General features: G+C 45.2%; 1 protein-coding gene across 4 annotated transcripts in view; it reads left to right on the top strand.

The window, feature by feature from the left end:
* The window catches only part of STAC3 (SH3 and cysteine rich domain 3), a 30,069-nt gene extending 16,153 nt beyond the window's left edge, over positions 1 to 13,916 (top strand). For all 4 annotated transcript variants that reach the window (XM_081851791.1, XM_081851789.1, XM_081851792.1 and 1 more), the window contains exons 5-12: positions 206 to 266; positions 365 to 456; positions 1,613 to 1,679; positions 5,377 to 5,423; positions 6,480 to 6,571; positions 9,642 to 9,693; positions 10,632 to 10,781; positions 12,748 to 13,916. In XM_081851791.1, the coding sequence (XP_081707917.1) occupies positions 206 to 266; positions 365 to 456; positions 1,613 to 1,679; positions 5,377 to 5,423; positions 6,480 to 6,571; positions 9,642 to 9,693; positions 10,632 to 10,781; positions 12,748 to 12,846 (660 nt within the window). In that variant the 3' untranslated portion in view covers positions 12,847 to 13,916. The remainder of the gene's footprint in view (positions 1 to 205; positions 267 to 364; positions 457 to 1,612; positions 1,680 to 5,376; positions 5,424 to 6,479; positions 6,572 to 9,641; positions 9,694 to 10,631; positions 10,782 to 12,747) is intronic.
* Positions 13,917 to 23,057: the final 9,141 nt, after the last annotated feature.

Raw genomic sequence — 23,057 nt, 5'->3', positions numbered from 1 at the left:
CCTTCCACAGTAGTCCCCAAAGAATCACCAGAGGCTTTTTCTGCAACTGGTGAAAATATTTCCAAAAATTGATGTTCCTGCCTCTCCAAGGATAAGCTGGTCTACTGGAAGCTTATTTAGGAAAGAGTTGTCCTTCTTCCTTAGTTTTGGAGAAGGCTGGGTTCTCACTTTCACTTGTGCGTCACACTCTTCTTTTGCCCTGCAGCCCCCGGGTTTCCGTCGTGCTTACAGCTCTCCATTATATGGTGCAGAACAACTTTCTGGTGGTAAGTAACCTGCTGCAAGCCTCTACCCAGTCCAAAGGTGGGCTTCCATTGCCACAAACAGCAGCCTAATTTTGTTGCTGTTGCTTTTCACTCCACAGCAAACCGAAGTGACCCTGTGTTTGAGACGCTGCGGACAGGTGTTGTCATGGCAAACAAAGAGCGCAAGAAAGGGCAGGATGACAAAAAGAACGTAAGGGAGATGGTGTGGGGAAACAATCATGACACAGAAGGGTATCATATCATCGTCTCGTAACCATAGCAGCCATGGCAAGTGCCCTCCAGATAGGAGTGATGGAATCAGGACTAAATTAGCTCTTAATTAAAGGGTTAATGCTTTTACAGTAAAATAATTAAAGGGTTAATGTGGCGTGCAGTATTTCAGACCTCTTCCTCACCCCACTCCCCTTCCTTGTTGCCATACATTTAACTTATCCACCAGCTGGAAGGCTGCAGCCCTCTTTCTCAAGCATTCTGCCATGAGTCTGCTAAAAATATCAGCTGTGCAGCTTAGCTCCCCATTTCCAACCATAACCTTGAGGAAGAGTTTATCAGATCCCATGGTGTAGACATTTTCTTGCCCACATCTGCTGCTGCTGCTTCTGTGGGGCAGATAAATGTGCAATGTTGTAAAGTGAGACCATGGGTAAGAGAGCTACAATATGGGGAAGAGGAGTTGTGCCCGTAAACTGCTGCTGCCAGTAGCAGCCAATAGTAATAGTAATATGTTTTACAAGTAAATTTATGAAATATACAAAATATATTATAATGCTAGCATCTAACACATAATGCACAATAAAAATCTTAAATATAATATTAATACATGATTTCGTTTACATTAAAAACATAGTACAAAATGCAGCAGGCATGTCAACATTTAATTATGCATGTGCAAATACAAATTACATCATTCCTACTGCATTAATTAATGTAAAGTATAGCTCTGTTCTTGGACAATAGACTGGGTAGGTAAATCTGACTTCTTCAGCTCTTTAGCAGGGAAGATGATACTTAACCATTTTTCCCAGCCTTGGAAGACTTAAGGATATAGCAGCTTGAGATTGGCTGTGAGTTGGCAACCCTGTCTCTCCAGATGCTTCTCTGGAGACCCATATAAACCACCCACAAATTGAGGTTCTTTCCTTATCCTCTTCATGCTCCTATGCACATTGTCTTGGAAATATCTGCCAGAAGCTCCTGAGGCCTTGCCTAGTTTCACATAGCCCAGAGTTCCCTGTTGTGTGCCCCAACCCTGAGTCTTATGCAGCATCAGTTAGTGAGGATGCTTCATTCCAGTCAACTGCAACAAAGCTGATGCCTTCTGATACATTTCCCATCCTGCTTTCTAGCCATTGGCTGCTATGATGGAGGAGGAAACAGAGGCCCCTAAAAACGAGGGTGGCCAACCTGAGGCAGGTAAGTGCCAGACCTTGGAAAACCCTGCTCTTCAAAGACTCTGCAGTCCAAAGGCTTATTTGTTAGATCTAGAACTCATGTAGACCAATTCTAGAAGAGACCAGATGAACAATAATAAAAAGGGGTTGTGGAAATTTATCACCATAAATGAAACCTAGCCATGCTGTATCATACAGTACATACAAATGTGGACATACAGAGCCATATAGGACTCCAGGGCCTAGGTGTCTAATGAAACACCTTCTTCCATATACAGTGGTACCTCAGGTTACAGACGCTTCAGGTTACATACACTTCAGGTTACAGACTCCGCTAACCCAGAAATAATACCTTGGGTTAAGAACTTTGCTTCAGGATGAGAACAGAAATCGAGCAGCGGCAGCAGGAGGCCCCATTAGCTAAAGTGGTGCTTCAGGTTAAGAACAGTTTGAGGTTAAGAACAGACCTCCAGAACGAATTAAGTACTTAACCCAAGGTACCACTGTACCGTATATACTCAACTGCATGAGGCATATTTTATTGCATTACGTACAATATGATCAAGCAAGGGACCTATTGATTTAACCACTATTGGCAAATTGGCCGGGTCAGTCTGAAGCCTACTATATCAGATATCTTCTGGACGACAAGTCCAACGATATCACAGTGGCCATGGCAAAGTTTCTTTCAGTAGTCATACGAATCAAAGATCAACATACCCATGACTAAACAAATAACACTTCAGGCTCCCTTCCCTGGGGGGTTGTCTACATGAGTCTGTATTTTATTCTGTATCTATATTATGGGTCGTTGGATCATAATAAAGATTAATAATAATATACCATATTTTTCTGTCTCTAAGATTCCCCCATGTATAAGACGTCCCCTATTTTGGGGAACTCAGATTTAAGAAAATGGGGGGGGGGAGAGATATATCTCTGTGTAAGACACCCCCTAATTTTATACATTATTTTTTAGGGGGAAAACCTAGTCTTATATATGGAAAAATACAGTATATGTGTCTGAACAAGATCTGGTGGGGATGCTATTGATGATGCCACATTTGTTTGGAAATTTGGTATGCAATACCCCTGGTGGGGTGCTGCGTGTAGAGAGGGGATTCCTGAAACGCTTTTTTGATGTGTCTAGATTCAGCCATAATCTATAATATTATATTATAGATTAAATAGTTTGGCATATTGAGAATCTTGGATTTGATTTTAAGAGCAGCATCCCACACTCAAGTTTCCAAGCCTCTATGTGTGCAAAAATAAGCTTGAAAATATATGGGATGAGATATAGAAACAACATAGGAAGCTGCCTTATATCAAGCTGGTCCATTGCGCCATCTGATTTAGCATTGTCTGCATCGACTGGGCCCTGGGCCTTTCTAAAGCTTTAGAAAGTCTGGAACTTTACAGAATTTCAGACAGTATACATTCCCAGTTCTATATGGATATGCTGGGGACTTTTTGCATCCTCCCTTCACCATACCAGAAAGTGTCTTATTGGGATTTCTGAAGAGTTGGACTTCAGGACCTTCCTTGAGTGCCACTTTACCTGTAGAAAGAATGGTGCAAAATTAACAAATGTGTGCCAGTTTGCTTTACATAATTTATGTAGATGGAGATATGCAGCTCGTCTTGGTGCAGAAGTTGGGTTAACTTCCTGCATAATTTTAATCATTTTAGTTAGTCCTTGCTGTTGTTTACCTAATATATGTTCAATTCAAATGTTGGTGAACTCATCTTTAACAAGTCTTAGGTTACATGGGAATGACATATTGAGTATTTGGGACAAGATTGCCTAGTGATTATTACGGAGGGTGGCATTCTTCCAAACCCTTTTGGAACCTGTGCCAGGTTTTATTTCCTGGGCTTTCTGACACTGCCATAAACACTGGGATAAGCTGGATTCTCTTTGCAGGTCGGCCAAGGGCACTCTTGGAGTAGGAAAACACTGACAGACATCTTTAGGGGTAGAATGCATAACATTTCAAACAAAACTATAAATGGACAGTTTGTTTATTTGTTGTTCTGATGAATTGGAAGACTGGGCACATGGGTGGGTGGGTGTATGCAGTCGAGTCGCGGAGAGCAGGTGGGGCGCTCAGCGCTGGCAGGGGGACAGCCACGATGGCACCCCACTGGGATCGCGCTGCCGGGGGCGGTGCGCTCCCCCCATACTCCTCTTCCTCCACCAGTGGGTGTATGTTTGCATGAGGCTCCAGAGAAAGTGGCTGCTGTCTATGTCTTCCTTGAGGCAATATTTACAGGAACATGTGTCCTGCAGGGACAGTGCGCTCTCTCTCTCTCTCTCTCTCTCTCTCTCTCTCTCTCTCTCCCTCCCTCCCTTAAGGATGGGGCAAAAAAATTGAATCAGTTCACATGTAAAGATAATTTGAGAACCAAAGTACAGCCAAACTTTGAAATCTACAGTCCTTCAAATTTACAAGGCAGTTCTCTAGCCAAGTAATGAGTTAAAAAAAATAATCATATATTTGGGTAAAGTGCAAAAAATGCATATACAGTGGTACCTCGGGTTACGTACTTAATTCATTCCGTAGGTCCGTTCTTAACCTGAAGCACCACTTTAGCTAATGGGGCCTCCCGCTGCTGCTGCACTGCCGGAGCACGATTTCTGTTCTCATCCTGAAGCAAAGTTCTTAACCCGAGGTACTATTTCTGGGTTAGCGGAGTCTGTAACCTGAAGCATATGTAACCTGAAGTGTCTGTAACCTGAGGTACCACTGTATTAGAGAAGATAACATTCAAAATGCATTATATTATGTCTTTTAGAAGAAATTCACACTAAAATGCTGGTGAATTACTTTTCAGAATAAATAAATTGCAATTAACGTAGAAATATGGCAAACTGAAGACTGGAAAAATGACAAAGTGAGAGAAACCAAAATTGACCCATTGGCCCAACCCTAATGGAGGGCCGCCATTTCCCTCTCCTTACTAGCCCAGGAGTGGATAGACTGGTGCTGCTGCCTTGCAGCACTGAAGGAAGAACAGGAAAGGAAAGAAGAAGCAGAAGCAGGACCTAATGTTCTGCTTCTTCTCCTTTGACTGAATGGCTGTTGCAGTTATGGCAGTCGGCTGCACCTGTCAAGGGGAGTGTGTGGGATGTTTTGACACTGTGGGCAAAGTGCCCTGCTGCCGTCTCCCTGATGCTTCCTGCCCCTGCCACCACTCCTGCGCTGCCACTGGCCCTGCCACTGCAGCAGCATCCTTGCTCCTGGCTGCGGCCATACTGGAGTGGGGCGGCTCTGCCACCTGTGGCAAATTGCTTCACCTCTTCTCATGGAGGCACCGACCTTGGCACCTGTAATACTGGTGAGAGTTGCTGTCTTCCTTGTACTGGTCTCTAGTAGAGAGGAGGGAGGGAGAGAGAGAGAGAGAGAGAGAGAGAGAGAGAGAGAGAGAGAGAGAGAGAACATGAAAAGGCAGGCAGGGGTGAATAAAATGCACAGAGAACTAAACTGGGAACTGCTGCAATCTTGTACGTAAGGGTAATAAACATAGTAAAAGCAACAATGGTGATTTGGAGAGATTCACTATATAGATTCCTCATTTTTAGGCCCTGAAAACTCAACCAGGAGAGAGTGTAGTGACGCCTGGGGAATGGACAAATTTGAGTTTCACTCTTCTTTTATCCCCTCTCCCTACTTATGCCCCTATCTGAATGCTGGGTTTTTTCTTTTTGTGTCCAGGAAATCCAGAAGCACAGAAGGCTGAGAAGAATGCCCCTGATGATAAGGTACCTGACTCTGCCTGCCCCTTTCCCCCCTTTGGGAGGTGGGGTGTAATGTGTGCCCTTCCTGAAGTGAGATGCCAGCAGCACTGAGATGATGCACGTCCACACCCACCCACAAGCCTCCTCCTCCACAGCCAGGAATCCCCTGGTTTATCTTCCCCACCTTCTGATATCTGCTGTTACTGCATTGCCTTTTCCTGATTTTCCCGTGGTTTTTGTTGCAAATTGTCCTGGAGGCTTTTTTAACTGACGGCTGCTATGGAAATACTTTTACAAAATGGACAGGGACAGAGTATATAGCACTGTGAGGAGGGCAGTTTACATGGCTGCCTGGGGCTGGTTCTTCCTGCTTGCAAGGAGCTGCTTGAACTCTCTGGGGCAGTTATTGTGCACCACTGAAGATCTGGCAGTTGGGGAGGTGGCTCTGTGTCCTACTTCACAGGACACATTCCTTTATTTTGAATGACTGCCAGTGGAGAGTCTTCTCTTGGAAGGTGTCCTCTGTTGGAGGGCTGTCCAAGTCTCATTTCAAGATAAAGATCCATAAAACTAAAGAATAGAAGCACTGAAGTTGCCCATCAACCATTCGCGGCACCTGGTGAGCAGACTGAGCAGTCGCACAAATCACTTTTGGTCTTCCCCACTACGATGAGATGTATTGTATTGCTCTTTATAGTCACTATTTCTAAATTTGCATTTATGCACACTGAAGTCATTGTTTTAGGTGGTGCAAAAATCACTCTTTTTGCAATTACAGATAGGTAGCCGTGTTGGTCTGCCATAGTCAAAACAAAATAAAAAAAATCCTTCCAGTAGCACCAGATATCTGAAGAAGTGTGCATGTGCACGAAAGCTCATACCTAGAACTAACTTAGTTGGTCTTTAAGGTGCTACTGGAAGGAATTTTTTTTTCTTTTTGCAATGCACAACTGTCCAGCTTATCTGGCCAGGGTGGATTTGGGGATGTATAGGCCATTCCTTTTGAAGAGACCTTGGGTTTGATTCTCTCCTAAACTCCACTGTTTAAGTCTTGATGGGCTCCCTTCTTCCCTTGGACAGAATAAGAAGCAGCAACCTGGGTTCCAGCAGTCTCACTACTTCATTGCACTCTATCGCTTCAAAGCTTTGGAGAAGGATGACCTGGATTTTCAGTAAGTGGTTTAGAATTTGTATGTGTTGGTCAGAGTTTACCAAGCTCAGATGATCTTGAATTCACTGTCTTGCAGAGGCAAGTCCCAGCATGGAAATGTTTGGGTTGTATTTCTCATATCCTTAGCCAACCTGATGCCAACAGAATCTAGATCTGATAGGTTATTCCTGGCTGTCACCTATAAACCACTTCACTTGGCGCAGGATGTGGCTGCTTGCTTGCTTGCTCATGGAAGCTAGATGGTCAAAACATGCTATGCTGATTCTGTACCAGTTGGGCAGTTCCAGACCCAATTCATAATATTGGGTTTGACTTTAAAAGCCCTAACCTAAATGGCTTGGAGGAGCCAAGTTACTTGAAGGACCTGCCTGTAGACATATTTGTTTGCCTTTATATCCTTCCTTTCTTCCAAGGAGATCACATGTTATCTTCACAACAGCCATGTGACACAGGTTAGGCCTGAGAAGTAGGGATTAGCCCAAGGTCACACAGTGAGCTTCATGGCTGAGTGGGGGTTTGAACCCAGTGCTTCAAGAATGGTGTTGGAGGCCACACTCATTGAAAGTTCCTTTAAATTCAGTCAGACTGGCAGCTACTATGCACAGGGCTTTCCCTGTGGTGGCTCCTTCCCTTGTGGAAGTGCCTCTCAAGGGTTGTACTCTTGGCCCTCCTCGGTTTCAGTATTTTAAAAGACTTTGAAAGTGCACCTCTTGTTGTTGTTGTTGTTGTTTAGTTGTTTGTCGTGTCCACCTCTTCGTGACCCCCTGGACCAGAGCACGCGAGGCACTCCTGTCTTCCACTGCCTCCCGCAGTTTGGTCAAACTCATGCTGGTAGCTTTGACAACACTATCCAACCATCTCGTCCTCTGTCGTCCCCTTCTCCTTGTGCCCTCCATCTTTCCCAACATCAGGGTCTTTTCCAGGGAGTCTTTTCTTCTCATGAGGTGGCCAAAGTATTGGAGTCTCAGCTTCAGTGAGCACTCAGGGCTGATTTCCTTAAGAATGAATAGGTTTGATCTTCTTGCAGTCCATGGGACTCTCAAGAGTCTCCTCCAGCACCATAATTCAAAAGCATCAATTCTTCGGCGATCAGCCTTCTTTATGGTCCAGCTCTCACTTCCATACATCACTACTGGGAAAACCATAGCTTTAACTATACGGACCTTTGTTGGCAAGGTGATGTCTCTGCTTTTTAAGATGCTGTCACCTCTTCTACAATGTATTTTAACTGATGGGATTTTTGGTCATGCTTCTGTTGCATTGATGCTTAATTGCTTTGGTTCTGGAAATGGTTTTTATACTGGCAGAATTATATTTTAATGTATTGTTGGGGATTTATTTTTTAAAAGGTTGAAAGGTAAATAATAAAATTATTGTGTTCTGCCACCCTGGATTCTTTTGGGAGGAAGGACAGAGCAGAAATTTAATAAAACAAACAAACAAAATATTTGTAGTTTGTTCACTGACCTGGGTGGCATTGGTCAAGAAAGGTGGCTTATAAATGTTGAAATTTAACAAACTATACAAAAATTTTAAAACCATATCAAAAACAGTATTCTCAAACACACACACACACAATTGTATGTAAAACCAATTTCAAATCTAAAATTAAGGATTCCCCAAATCCTGTGACTTTCCTCCACCCCCTTCCCTGGTTTCTTAATTTTCCTTTGCAAATGCATATCATTATTACTAAAAAAAAAATATCATCCAATTTCTCCTAAGAGAATCTCTAAGATTAAAATCCTGCCAATGTGTTAGCAATACTTTTTAATATATACATTAAACATTTCCCAATTTGAAAATTTGAAAATTCTTATCGTCTTGGTCTCTGAGCTCATGTTTCCATTTCTGACACTGAAAATAATATTTGTGCTAGGGAACAACAGTGATGGGTAAGTTTGCTTTTCCCAGTTGAATGAGCAGTAATTTTATAGCTAGTGGTTTGGTGGTGATGACACTGGAATAATAAAATGCAAACTCAGTTTCCCCTCAGTAATATACTGTTGCCATTCTGGGGAAAACATCTGAAAGATCACCGTTGAAAGGGGGAAAGTAAAGCTCTTCAACCCAGTAAACACACATTGATTCTTTAGGTTGGGGTGCAAATGTAATGAACACAGATAGAACTGAGGAGCTGAACCAAAAGATCCATTGTCAGGTTTTACTTCACACTGAAGGATTTCCTTTTTAAAAAATTATTATTACACTTATATGCCACTTTTTCTCCAAAGAGCTCAAGGTGACATACTTGGTTCTGCCTCAAGCACCTCTAATCCTGAGTGAATGACAGTATTCCACATGGGAAGGCTAATGCTGGGATTTGACTTGACAGCTTGACAGCCATCTTAGAACAACTTCTCATGGGGTGTGAAATATACTCGGAGTTGAGAGTGGATTTCATGCTCTTTATTCAGCTCATAGTGGTGAGGAGGAATGGAAGTTCCCCCACAATATCTGCTTTATATGCATTATTTACACAATGGGTTGCACGTGATTGGCTTATTCTGGGATTCTCCTGTAGGCCAATCAGGTTGTGGATTCACTTTCACCTGGAGCTGGATTGGGTGGCTCCTGTGGACCAATCATACCACTGCATTGTTCTAGGACCAATCAGACTGCTGCATTCTGAATCCTATTGTTTTAGGACCAATCAGACTGCTGCATTTTGGATCGTATTCAACTCAGTACATAACAGGGTGCTATGAAAATACGGCATCGCATGTGCAGATTTGGGCAAAAATAGGGAGGAGAGCAGAGCCCCACCCAAAACATATCCCAGCTGATGCCTTCACACTAAGGCCACCTACTGGGTCTTGTTGTGATGTGTGGTGCAGAAGAATAAATATGGCAGTTGCTAGGCAACTACCAATGCTCACTGATGACTTCCTTGCTTTGCTGAGTGGTGGTAGCAATAAAAGGGGAGGTTTGTTTGGGCCGGTCTTAGTCAAGTACCTAGGTTGGGGGACAGATAAACCTGTCCAAGACTCCAGAATTTCTCCAGCAAATTGGAATGCATGATTTACCATCATTTGTGGTGATATTTTAATTTCAGACTCATTCTCTTTCAGCCCAGGGGACAAAATTGCCATTGTTGACGACTCCAATGAAGAATGGTGGCGGGTAAGAAAAGGGAGCTCACTGCCTTGAGGCGATGTGCCATGGGGGGGGGGGGCAGGGAAGATACATAACAAGCAGAAGATAACTTGTGTTTCTGCTTTAGGGTCAAATCTGGTCATTTGAGGGGAAAGTATTTGATCTCTTAGAACCGCTGTAAAAAAAATAAAAGAACTTTAATAAGTGGTGGGGCCACAAACATTATTTGGGGCTTGTCTCAGTTGTGGTTTCAGAACTATCCCCCTTGATGTTGACTTGCAAGCTCCCTTGATATCTGAGTTATGGGCTTCTATCTGTGAGAACTACTATCTATCTTCTATCTATACTATCTATACTATCTATACTTCTATACTATCTATACTTCTATCTTCTAACTGTGAGAGCCAGTGTGGTGTAGTGGTTAAGAGCGGTAGTCTCGTAATCTGGGGAACCGGGTTCGCGTCTCTGCTCCTCCACCTGCAGCTGCTGGGTGACCTTGGGCCAGTCACACTTCTTTGAAGTCTCTCAGCCCCACTCACCTCACAGAGTGTTTGTTGTGGAGGAGGAAGGGAAAGGAGAATGTGAGCCGCTTTGAGACTCCTGAAGGGGAGTGAAAGGCGGGATATCAAATCCAAACTACTACTCCTCCTCCTCTTCTTCTTCTTCTTCTTCTTCTTCTTCTTCTTCTTCTTCTCCTTCTTCTTCTTCTTCTTCTATCTACCGCTTCAGTGCTAGTCAGGGCATGTTCACATGGAAATGTAAACTGGTTTAACTATGGATGTTGCCAGGGGCTCCCAAACCCTGGAACTTTTGTGCAGGGCCCTGTACCTCCTGCCCCTTTCACCACTGCTGCTTTAAATGTTTAAATGCATTTGAACTGTCCTAATTAGTGGCAAGCAGAAGAATGTGGCTTTCTGGTGGTTTTACTTCTTTACACCTTAACCCCATGTGCGGCACTCTTCTAGGGCAAGAAGATTGGAGAGATTGGTGATAAAATTGGATACTTCCCACCAAACTTTATTATCCGGGTACGTGCAGGAGAACGGGTACACAAAGTGATGCGGTCCTTTGTGGGCAACAAAGAGATTGGGCAGATCACACTAAAAAAGGATCAGGTAAGTAACTTGGAGACAACTCTTATCCTTTCACAATTAACACCCTATCTCCTCGCTGCCTGCCACTCTTACAGTAGGGATGGATCACTCAATCTGAGTCAGTTTCACATATGGTCATTCATAAGTTCATTCTATGCATTTCTACATTAAAAACAACAACACATACATGGGAATTTACATTATTTAATGTCAAATATGCATTTTTATATTCATTTTGTACATTTCCTGAGTCAAAAACCTTACTGCAAAATTCAGAGAAGTGTTGAAAACCAAAGGATAATTGGGCTCCAATCTGCATATCCATCTAGGAATTGCAAATCATGGATGGTTGCCTTTAAAAAATGCAGACCAAATGAAATTCTTGAGTGTTCCTAACTGACTGTGGCATAATTTTGGATTAAATGTTGTGGAGCAGGCAGGAAAATAGTGGCTCAATCATCTGACCTGTAGAGGCCATTCTGAAGTTTCATGACCCATCCACCCAAAAACAAATATTTCCCATGCTGTCTTAAAACCCATGCATGGCTACAGAATAGTTTTTTGGGGGGTCTTTTGATCACTGGTATCAGACTTACCTTCACCCTGGCAGCCACTTACCCTTCTCTCCATGCTCTCCATCTGAAAGAGGCTCATCCATCCTTGTTTCTCTTCTTTCTCATTATTAGCCCCATAAACCAGATCCAGAAACAGGAAGTAACCCTACCAGCCCTTACACCCTTTTGTTTCCAGAATTCCTAGGCCATTTCACACCAGATGCTCAAAACAGTTTTGCATTTTCCAGCTCTGTACACTGAACGGAAAAAAATGAATCTCTTCTCTGCCCGTTTCTGTCTCTCCACACCCTCGCCCCCGTGGTCTATGTTAGAATCATTCAGACATGACAAATAGACTCAAATGAGTCCTTAAGTGTCTCTTGTGACAGCTTTCCCAGTGTTGAACATTCTCTTCCATGAGATCCAATTTCTTAGGCACTAAGAAGACACTATATAGGCACTTAACACTACACTAATCAGTTATGATGTTAGAAATGTGTTATAAAAATGTGACACCAGAGGACGCTGTAGAGCAGCGAGCCTTCAACGATGGAAAACTGCATTGTGAGTCATATAACATTATTGTTAATAACATTTTATAGATCAATGTAGATCCAGCCCAAGTGTCTCCTAGGGCCAAACTGAACATGACTTTGATTTTTATTGTTTTGTCAATTTATATAACACTTAATTACAATAGTCTCTAAACACTGTACAATAAAGCTTAACAAATGCAATAGAGGTAACATGAAATTTAAAACCAACTGTACAATCAGAAGTTGTTTAAGATGCCTGCTGAAATCAAAAGGTCCACATGAGGCACTGGAAGTTCAACAGGTAGTTTTCAACTTAATGTTACCTGTATTGTATTTGTTAAGCTTTATTGCCTATTTAACCTCATCCACAAAATGGGGTCCACAAGACTGAACACATGGACCCTGGTATTTACAAGCTGTGCATCCGAGCCATGGGGGACCACTAACAGTGACTTTTCTGGAGATCTGAGGGAGTCAGGCATTTCTTAAGGTATCCTGGACCCAAGTTGTACAGGAACACACAAATCTTGAACCTGGTCTGGTAGTGTATGAATGGCCAGTGCAAGCTTTTCAGCGCTGGAGTTATGTGGCCTCAACAGTCCAGGCACAGAATTTGACACCAGCTGGATGCTCCAGATCCAGGGTCTTAAGCTTTTATCTGGGTGGTTCTAAGCCCCACGACAACACCTGTTTGTTTCTTTGTGTATTGTATTAGCTTAGACCAAAGCCTTACATGCTGCTCTGTGGCTGCTTTTAAAGGTACTCAGACCTACAAAAATGAGCAATGGCTGTTTTCACTCTCTCTCTGGGAGAGGTGGCAACGGTATAATAGCATGTGACATATCAATCTGCCTCTGATTCTTACCTGTTTCCCTTTCCTCCTTCATCCTGCAATAGATTGTGGTGCAGAAAGGTGAGGAGCTGAATGGGTACGTGAAAGTCTACACTGGCCGCAAGGTGGGGCTCTTCCCTGTCGACTTCCTGCAGGAGATCTGAGACCCAGCCCTGGCATTTATGGGTTTCATGGCCAGAGCCGAAGGCCAGGTTGTTTCTTTGGAAAGAGATTCCCAGCTATCAAGGACTCCCTGCAATGGAGCTGGGTTCTGCGAGTGCCTGTGTGGCTCCCAGTGAAGATATTCCACCAGGACCTGTATCTCTGAGCTAGGATACAAGGCGAAGAGCACATAATTTTGTCACCTTTGGGCAGGGGGCCCCTTGGCTCTCTTCTTGGACTCTGGTGGTGGTGGCAGATTCCAGAATGTGTTTAGCCGTTAATCCACTGATGATGTAAGCCACAGAGGTGCTGGGATGCAGACAAAGCTGTTCTGCTTCCTGTCTGCAAAGGAAGTGGATACTGATTGTTCATATTGACTGCCAGACTAGACAAGTGGCATTTGCTGCTGTCTCCTGCAGGTGGCACAAAGCTTGTGTGTGTGTGTTTACTTGGAGGCAAATGACTGTCCCTTTGCTGGTGGTGGTGCAACTCCCAGCGTTATTTGGATTGCTTAGATTTTGTTATGTTTTGCCTGTATATGTTATCTCTCTACCCCTCAGTAGCCTGCTTATCTACTTTAGCATAAAGCTGCAGGACTTGGGGTCAGCGTCCAATGAAGTGACCTGATTTTCTCGGGAGGGCTAATCAGCTCCAGTTATATTGAAATGATATACCTCTCCCATTATCCTTTTCTTCCATTTTCCTGCTGTTGTGAAACTGAATCTTTTTAGATTGTTCCCTTTTAGGCACCTTCTGTTCTCGCTTATGAGGGAGGCTAGATGTTCTAGACAACTGAATTTCTTTACAACATGTATATACATGCATTTCTCTATACACAGTCAGTGCTATGGCTTTCTTTCTGGGGGAGGGAGCATGCAAGGTGACTAATAACTTGGCCACAGCCAAGTGGGAAAGCTGCATGTTATGGAAAAAGAGCATTGCCTGTTTCTATGATCCTTGTGCACTTTGAGGTGGCTCAGAAAGGCTAAGAGTCCATGCTGAATCGAGCCCTTTGGATGCTATGAGAATAAAACAACAAAGGGCTCACAAGTAATGCTCCCATTCTTCTTTTTCCATGCTTGCATTCTAATATCTGAACTGACCACATGTGCACCTTCTCCACAGAGGTATGCACTTACATGCTCATCTGGAATTCCTGAATCTCTTGGTGGGAGAGAGGCCACAGAAGGTGGTCTGGGAGCTCTTATTTGTACATCTGAATCTGCCTTAGTGAAAGTCCAATTCCTTGCATGACAGAGAAGACTGTTTTCTCCTTCTAATATTCCAAGATTACCAGAGAACAATGACACAAGGGTAGTGAGGATAGGACATAAATTGAGTCTACCCTGCTCTGAGATATTGCCAGGATTTAGGGTTGCTGAGATAGTTACAGATAGTATTTGATGACTAGGCTTGTTATGTGGGGTCAGCTCATTTGTAGTATGCAATCTGCTGATACTCTTGGTGCAATTGCACTCATTTCACGAAAGCCTGTTGCCTACTCACATGGAACACAGACAAAGTTTATTTGTGCACACATTCTCATGTGCAGTTATGGTGTACGGGGCTTACTTTCACACCTGCACACTGAGGAGGCACTCAACATTTGGTTTCATGAGAGACCATGAAAGCTTGCAATAGCCCACTTCCTCAGTCTCATTTACTCACAGTTGATCACATGTGCCAAAGCACACTAAGGAATCAACAGGCTCCAAAGCATGCTTAGCTGACACCCACATTTACATACAACACACACACATTTTGGTGCCCTTCATAGCATCTGTTGATGTCCATTATCCTGATAGCCTGAAAGAGAGAAGTTTTTCTCCCTCTCTCTTAACTCTAGAACTCACGGATATCCAGTGAAGCTGAATGCTGGAAGGTTCAGGACAGGCAAAAGAAAATACTTCTTCACATAGCTAAACTGTGGAATACGCTCCCCCAATAAGCAGTGGCAGCCACAAACTTGGAGAGCTTTAAAAGAGGATTAGACAAGGGAGGGAGGATAAGGCAATCAATGGCTATGAGCCATAACGGCTATGTTCTGCCTCTGCTGTTGGAATGGAGGGCTATTGGGCTCATGTGCTGCTTGTGGTCCTTCCTTAGGCATCTGGTTGGCCACTGTGAGAACAGGAATGGTGGACCAGATGGGCCTTTGGCCTGATCCAGCAGGAGAGTCACAGGTTCCCCAATACTGTGTTTAAAGCATAGAAAGTGGTCTACTTCCTGTGTCCCCAAAATGGGCACTTGTCAGTTTCAGATAAGCGTCAGGTGGGGGAAGTGAAAAGGAGAACAAAGCAGGGCTAGGTACATGCAGCACAATCCTGACCATGTCTACCAAGAAGTAAATCCCACTGAATTCAATGCAGTTTACCCCCAGGTAAGTGGGATTAGGATAGCAGCCTTTGTCTCTTGTTCATTTTACCTTCTTTACAGCTTTATGAACTCCAAGTGATTTTTGCGCCAAAGGATTTGTGTTACCAGCTACATTTCAGCTTCACTCAGAGCTCAAGTTGAGTCCTGTGTGGGCAAGGAAGAGAAGTTAGCAAATAGGGTTAATATGCACTTGTCAGGATATGTGTGCAGGAAGTGTTGGCATAGTCCTCTGATCAAGATGGCTAGAGCAATGAAACATAAATGTATATTGTGGGTGCTAAGTGCTTTTGAATATACACCTTCAGCTGTCTGTCCCAGAACCTTTCAGGGTTGTATCTGTGAGGAGCAATTCAAAGTGGGAATGATGGAGTTGGGCTAGAGAAGGCAACATGAAATCAAACTTTTTTTTTTTTGTCCCTAATACAAGCATAACTCAGTGTCTACACTACCTTACCTGTCTCTTGTCTCATTTGATCTCAAATGATAAGATGAGGGCAGGTGATGAGAAGCCATTGTTTTGGACATATTTGAAACATCTTCCCGCGGACTTGTGTCTGTTTGTGGCAGGTACAAGGCTATCATACAAGTCTCCCTGTGTGTCATTGCACAGCACAAATGGGGAATTTGGTATCTGATGCGGAATTTAGTATCCTGAAAATCTCAGCATTCTGTGTTTTTTAAGCATCTTTCTAATCCACAAGCCACTGGAGACAAAATTGAAAATGGCTGGTCAAAAGACTAGTGGAATCTCAAACTGGGATGGGGCTGAACAGGAGTTCCAGTTGTCATGGCACAAAGTATGCTTTATTCATAGAAGTAGAATAAAATCTGTGAAAAGTGTAAACAAACAGAGTGATTTGCATAATTGATTCGGGCTGCAGAATTTGACTTTGGCACATTCTATGGACCACCCGGGCACAGAATTTTGTGCACCACAGTGCAATCTTCCTGCAAATGGAGGCACCATGAAGTTGGCCCCCTGAAGCCTTTGAGTGAATAAGGTTCTATGTGGCAAAAAGCTATTTGGGAAGACAGTTGTCCCAAGTTCTGGAAAAGAGCTCTAGCATTTTATCATGTTGAGAGTGGAGTTGCATGAAATCTAGACTCCCCCCTCCTCTCTCTAAATTGGATCTATTTTCAGCAGAAAATGTACCATGCTTCTTCTTGCCTAGTGGAAACAGTCAAGCCAGAAGCCATGTCCCCAATTGGAATGTGAAACCTGAGAGCATCGCTGGGAACTGGAGCATTGCCCTAGTGGCTGCCATATATGGGGCCATGAGACAGGTGCAGCTGAATTTGTTGATTCACAGTTAAGTCATTGGAAAATTCATGGATGGAGCAAACATTTGGGGAGGCGGGAGGGTGGAATAGGGGGTTTCTGCTGCTTGATCCTAAGCAAACAGGTGCTGCCTGTCCACTTGTGGTGTCTGAATTGCTGCTAGGGTCAAACAGGAGAGTCAGGAAGAAAAGTTTGGCAACAAAAAGTCATATGATTTTTATACCTCAAGGGGGCACTAGTGCCCTTCAGGATTTGGCATCTCAGGTTTAGAATGATGCTTCTCAAACCTTTTGGATCCTGTTACAGATAGGTAGCCGTGTTGGTCTGCCATAGTCAAAACAAAACAAATTCCTTCCAGTAGCACCTTAAAGACCAACTAAGTCAGTTCTTGGTATGAGCTTTCGTGTGCATGCACACTTCTTCTGTGTATCTGAAGAAGTGTGCATGCACACGAAAGCTCATACCAAGAACTGACTTAGTTGGTCTTTAAGGTGCTACTGGAAGGAATTTGTTTTGTTTTGACTTTTGGATCCTCTCTCCCTCTCCTGCCTGATAACTCCCAACCTGGTGTGAAGTGTCTGGTCACTGGGGTGGGCATGCACAAATATTTTGTGTGTATCCCATTGTTCTGCATTGAGAGTCTTAAGGATTAAGGCAAAAGCATCTTAAATATAATTTTAATAGGATGTTCTGACTTCCCACTCTCCTTTCATTCCTGGTCCCAACCCTCTTCATCCACTAAACCTAAGCACTGGGCAGCTACTTCATCCTGGTGTACAGACAAGCTGGCTTTTTGAGGCTGGGAGAGAAGAGAAAGGGTGGGGATGAAATAATGGGGTCTTTGGGACTGCTGTAGGGCAGCAGTGTCCAGCCGGTGGACCGTCATCAACAGGTAGATTCCCTGAAGATCGCGGTTGATCATGGGATGCTTTTAGATCTCCACATTGAAAAAACTGCTGCAATAATGTTTCCGCCCCCACCCCCTCGCTCTGTCTTTCCTTCACGCCAATTGTGTGCTATTTTGACGACGATTGTTGAGTTGTTAATTGGCTTTAGCACTGCGTGCATTTGTTAGCATCAGAGTTTTCTGTGAGCAATTTATGGTATCCCCCCCCAAAAAAAAGCTCACCTCCCCTTCCACACACCCATGCACGCCCCTCCTCCCTCCAATGACTGCCTTTTTTTATACTGGGAGTAGATCACAGTCTCTTGGGAGCTGGACATGCCTGCTCTAGGGGGTGGCCAGCACAATGCCTTCCAAATGTTTTGGGGCTCCAGCTCCCATCAGCCCCAGTCGGCATGACCCTGTGGGTTTGGTTGATGGAAGCGGGAGTCCAATGACATCTGGCACAGTTGGCATAAAGATTCTTTACTGCACCACCAAATCCAGGTGGCCCTACCTCATGGTTTTCTAAAGCCAGCTTGTAGAACAGGGATGGGGGATTTGGGACCCTCCAAAGGTTGCTGCACTACAGCTCCCATCAGCCTTGACAAGCATAGCCAATGGTGAGGTATGATGGGTGCAACCTTTGGCATGGCAAATGCTTGCCCACATCTGTTGCAGAACATGCTAAAGTAATGGCCACATTGGTGAACATGTGAGCTGCTGAGAGATGGAGGCTAATGGAATGATATTGAGGGGGGGGGGAACCAGTGGTTCAAACAGCCCAACAACCCATGCACCTAGGGCAAGATATCTGTCACCCAACAAATTATTTCCTTCCATAGTCCAGGTGGAGTCCACTACTGAGCTATGCTGATAGTTAGCAATTTCCCCAAAATATTGAACCTAAGTCTCCTGCCCTGCCCTGCCCTTCAAACTGTGCTTTGCTCTTATGCAGTACTAGATGTGGCAAGTAATTGCTGCCTCTCTTCCAAGTTTTACGGCTGGGAAATGTTTAAGTGCTGTCTGTGTATTGCCTTCCTTTTCCCTCTTTGGAACTCCTTTCCCCTTCTGTTAGCAGCAGCCTCCTTGAACTGTGTGGTTCAGGAATAAATGCTGAGCCTCCAGATGAGGTTGCCTCTTCTTTAGCAGGTCCATGGAGGTTAAACAGAGCAGGTAACTGAGGAAAGCCCAGTCACTGAACTTCAACAGGAATCCCCCATGAGTGCAAGTGCCCTGCTTAGTAATAACTACTGTAATGTTATATTATATATTTAATAATTTATATGCCGCCCATTTGATTGGGTTATGCCAGTCACTCTAGGTGGCTTCCAACAAATTAAAACACAATACAACGCCAAACATTAAAACTTCCCTGAACTGCCCTTAGGTGTCTTCTAAAGGTTATATAATTATTCGTTTCCTTGACATCTGAAAGGAGGGTGCCACTGCCGAGAAGGCCCTCGGAGCTGGACCTCAGTGTCAGGGCTGAATGATGAGACTTTTTCCTAATATAATGTATTGTTGCATGTTACTTTTGCTAATATGTGCATTTTCGTGTGCATCTTCTCCCTAGTATATGGGGGGGGGGATGGGGACTGCATTGCAAAATTCATAGAGCTGTAAACGTCAGTGGATAACTGCATTTTGGTTTGCTCATTGTTTCAGGAAATAGGAACCAAACCAGATTTCTCCCACATCCCTGGCAGTGATGAGATGTTCAAGGGGCAGAGCTGCCAAGGTTGGGCTTTCTTTGGAGGAGGGAGCAATTGTGGCTTTGACGGGTTTGCTTGCACTACTTGGCTTAAAAAACAAACAAACCAGCAAGGGCATAAGTGGAGGCGAGTGGCATGTATGCTCCTGCCAGGCAGCAGATTCACATCAGCTCACTAACATCCAGGCCAGGCATAGGCAAACTCTGCCCTCCAGATGTTTTGGGACTGCAATTCCCATCATCCCTAGCTAACAGGACCAGTGGTCAGGGATGATGGGAGTTGTAGTCCCAAAACATCTGGAGGGCAGAGTTTGCCTATGCCTGATCCAGGCTCTCCCTGACAGGTACAGAGAGAGTATATCACATTTTCATTTAATATGTATAAAACAAATGGCAAAACTTTTCAAATGCAAAGAAAATGTAACAGGTTTGAGCCCCTGTCCCTTGAGCTTGAAGCCTAAGCCAAAGAGCCTTCCTGAGCCCCTCTGACTGACACTGGTCACATCAGACCTCCAGAAAGTGGCATCTTGTACTCTAAGATGCATTCAACCTTCACCTAAATCTCACTCTCTTCCAGAACAGCTGTTTCCAGCCTCTCCACGTCAGCCCCCTCCCCTTGGCTGGAGAAGGGGTGTGTCACCACCTCTCCCATTCAGAACACTTAAGGTAAAGGTAAAGGGACCCCTGACCATTAGGTCCAGTTGTGGTCAACTCTGGGGTTGCAGCGCTCATCTCGCTTTATTGGCTGAGGGAACCGGCGTCCAGCTTCCGGGTCATGTGGCTAGCATGACTAAGCCGTTTCTGGCGAACCAGAGCAGCTATCTCCTTGCACTTTGATGTGTTTTTGAACTGCTAGGTTGGCAGGAGCTGGGACCAAGCAACGGGAGCTCACCCCATCGTGGGGATTCAAACCACTGACCTTCTGATTGGCAAGTCCTAGGCTCTATGGTTTAACCCACAGCACCACCCATGTCCCCGTCAGAACACTTAAGAATGTCCCAATTATTTCCTAGTCATTAGCTCCTTTTGAAGAAACATGTACCTGAAACTGACAAGCAATCTCCCTAACAAAAGCAAAGTTGCCCAGCCACTATTAGCAGTCTTTTTTGGGTGTGGGTGAGTGTTAAGGGACATTCAAGTGGTGTTGCTTGCTTCTCTGGGTTCTGGCAGGGAGACCCAGCAAGAGACCACGAGGGGCCAGAAGGCACACAAACTGAGAGTATAGCAAGGAGCAGATGGCTAATGCCAAGAAGCCAAGATTAATTCTCATTGAAAGGAACATCCCCCTTTCAGCTCTTGCTGGTGCAATGAAAGGGCAGCTTCATCATTCTCTAGGCAGCATGGTGTCCTTTACTTATGCTGTGTGGGTAAAGGGGGGGGGGAGAGAGAAGTGTGAGAGAAAAGACCATGTAATGTTTGTAGGTTTTGTCCAGCTTCCACAGCCCTTGCCAATGGCACCCTTTCCAGCATCTTCCTACCTTGCTCTCCTCTGGATCTGGCCAGGCATCTCATTGCCACCTCCTGTGGTGCAAAGTGAGATGGGATCCTTTGGGGGGGCTGGATCCTCCAGAGGAAGAGAGAGGTGAACTGTACTGAACAGCTTATTTTGAAACCAATATCAGGTATTCTACCTTCCAGCCACTAGATGGCATCAAAAACCCATTTCTTTTGAGCCAAACTTCACACACCACTGTGTAGGCCACCCTTCGTGAGTCTGAGGTTGGTTCATGAAGGAGATCCAGCCACAGGGGACCTCTTTAAACCCAGGCCAAGGTAGACCAGAGGTGTTGCATACACCTTTGAAAACGGCCAGCGTTGCTGCTCTTGGAGCCACAATGTCACACTAAATAAAGTCATATAGTGGAAGACAATTCAACCACATCCCCCCCCCCACCATTTTCTTGCCCATCCTCCTGCAGCTCCTATAAGATAAAACTGGAATTCTCCCTTGCCAGGGGAGGCTAGTCTATTAGGGCAAATGGGGCACTGCCCCACCCCCACCCCCAGCCAGCCAGCCAGCTTGTCTCATTTCTTACAAGTGACCTGGGAGTGGCCTGTCAGTTTCCTCTTCCTTAGTCCCAGTGTTCAGAGGCGGAACGAGATACTCTGGCACCAGGAACGGTGTGCACCTGGGGGTGGGGCAAACTGCCCGTGGGGGTGGGGTGAGCATGCCAGGGGCATTTGCCGCCCACAACAAGCATTGGGGGTGGGGGTGGGATGTCACCCCTCCCCAGGGATGGCTCCTGGGGTGGACCACACCCACCTTTCTCCGCCTGTGCGAGTGTTGACATTGTACAACTCAACAGCTGAGGATGGATAAAGACAAAGCTAGAACTCAGCTGGTAGAGCATGAGACTTTTAATCTCAGGGTTGTGGGTTTGAGCCCCAGGTTGGGTGAAAGATTCCTGCATTGCAGGGGGTTGGACTAGCTGGTCCTCGCGGTCCCTTCCAATTCTATAATTCAACCTCTGGGAACTAGTTGGCTCTGCCTGTCCACCTGCTTTCCACCCTACCAGTCCCCGTGGGCACTGCTTGTCACTCCCCCTGCTTCCCTCATAAACAACTAGCAAAGCAGTGTGCTTTTTAACACTCCATGTAGCGGGGGGGGGGGGGGGGGCGCTGCCAATACTTTTGGGGCGTGTGGGCACATTTGGAATGCTGTAGGCAGGACATTTTGAGGTGAACCACAAAATGGTGCCCCCCTCTCCGTCAGGGTAGAAGGGGTGAGTGAAGACCTACATCAGGAACAAGCGAGGGAACAAAGATCTACATCAGGATCTGCTGCCCCAGTGAATCCTTCCACCTGAGGTGGTCGCTTTACCTTGTCTCATGGGTGGGCCAGTCCTGGCTGTGGAAGGGCCACCAAAGGGCCACCATCTTCCCCTGACTAATTTGCTTTCAACAGTTTTTGATACTGAATTTTTAATTGATATATCCTGCCCTGCTGGTGAATGGACAATACTACTACAAGTAGTAATACTACTACTACTAATAATCAGAACCAATCTCCACTCCTCTGTTGTACTCCCAGGACGCGCGCGCGCACACACAGATTTTCCACAGGTGTCTGACCAAAAGTCAGATATGGCAGAATTAAATTTGGATCCCCTTGAATTTGTAGGAGTTGCTCTCAAATTAAATCTTACACTGGTGCCTACAGACTGCTTAATACTGTAAAAAAGAAAAAGAAAAGAAAAGGTAAAGGACCCCAGCCAGTTAAGTCCAGTCACGAAGGACTCTGGGGTTGCAGCACTCATCTCGCTTTACTGGCCGAGGGAGCTGGCATTTGTCCACAGACAGTTTTTCTGGGTCATGTGGCCAGCATGACTGAGCCGCTTCTGGCAAACCAGAGCAGCGCACGGAAACACCGTTTACCTTCCCGCCGGAGCGGTACCTATTTATCTCCTTGCACTTTGGTGTGCTTTCGAACTGCTAGATGGGCAGGAGCTGGGACTGAGCAACAGGAGCTCACCCTGTCGCGGGGATTTGAACCGCCAACCTTCTGACCGGCAAGCCCAAGAGGCTCAGCACCACTTTATACTGTAGATAAAGCAAAAGGATAGGCCCCGTGCTTGGCAGTGCTGCCCCTCAGCCTGTGAGGATCCCTTTTCTCTCCTCCTGCCCAGAATGGAGGCAAGCAGAGGCTGCCATCCAAAGTGAACAGGAAAATCCGGTGGGCTCCTGGCAACCTTGCATGGGCGCCCAAGCAAATATTGATGGGTGCAATGGTGCCCATGGGCACTGCATTAATCACCCCCCTACTCGTCCCCCGCAGTGCATGGTTTCCTGTGTCCCCCCCCCCCCTCAGGGAGGCTCCTCTGAGCAAGAGCTGGGACTGAAGTCTGCCAGGTGTGTGGGGAGGCTTAAATGGAGGTCTGCTCCCACTTCCCTTTGATGGCGGCGGCGGGGGGGGGGTGTCGTTTTGATAGAGAAATGGGGGGAGGCCGGGGGGAGAAGCCCC

The sequence above is a fragment of the Podarcis erhardii genome, assembly GCF_964252035.2.
Source record: "Podarcis erhardii genome assembly, chromosome: 2".
Taxonomy (NCBI): domain Eukaryota; kingdom Metazoa; phylum Chordata; class Lepidosauria; order Squamata; family Lacertidae; genus Podarcis; species Podarcis erhardii.
The sequence above is the reverse complement of the archived record's forward strand: the minus strand, read 5'-3'. Positions and strand labels throughout refer to the sequence as shown.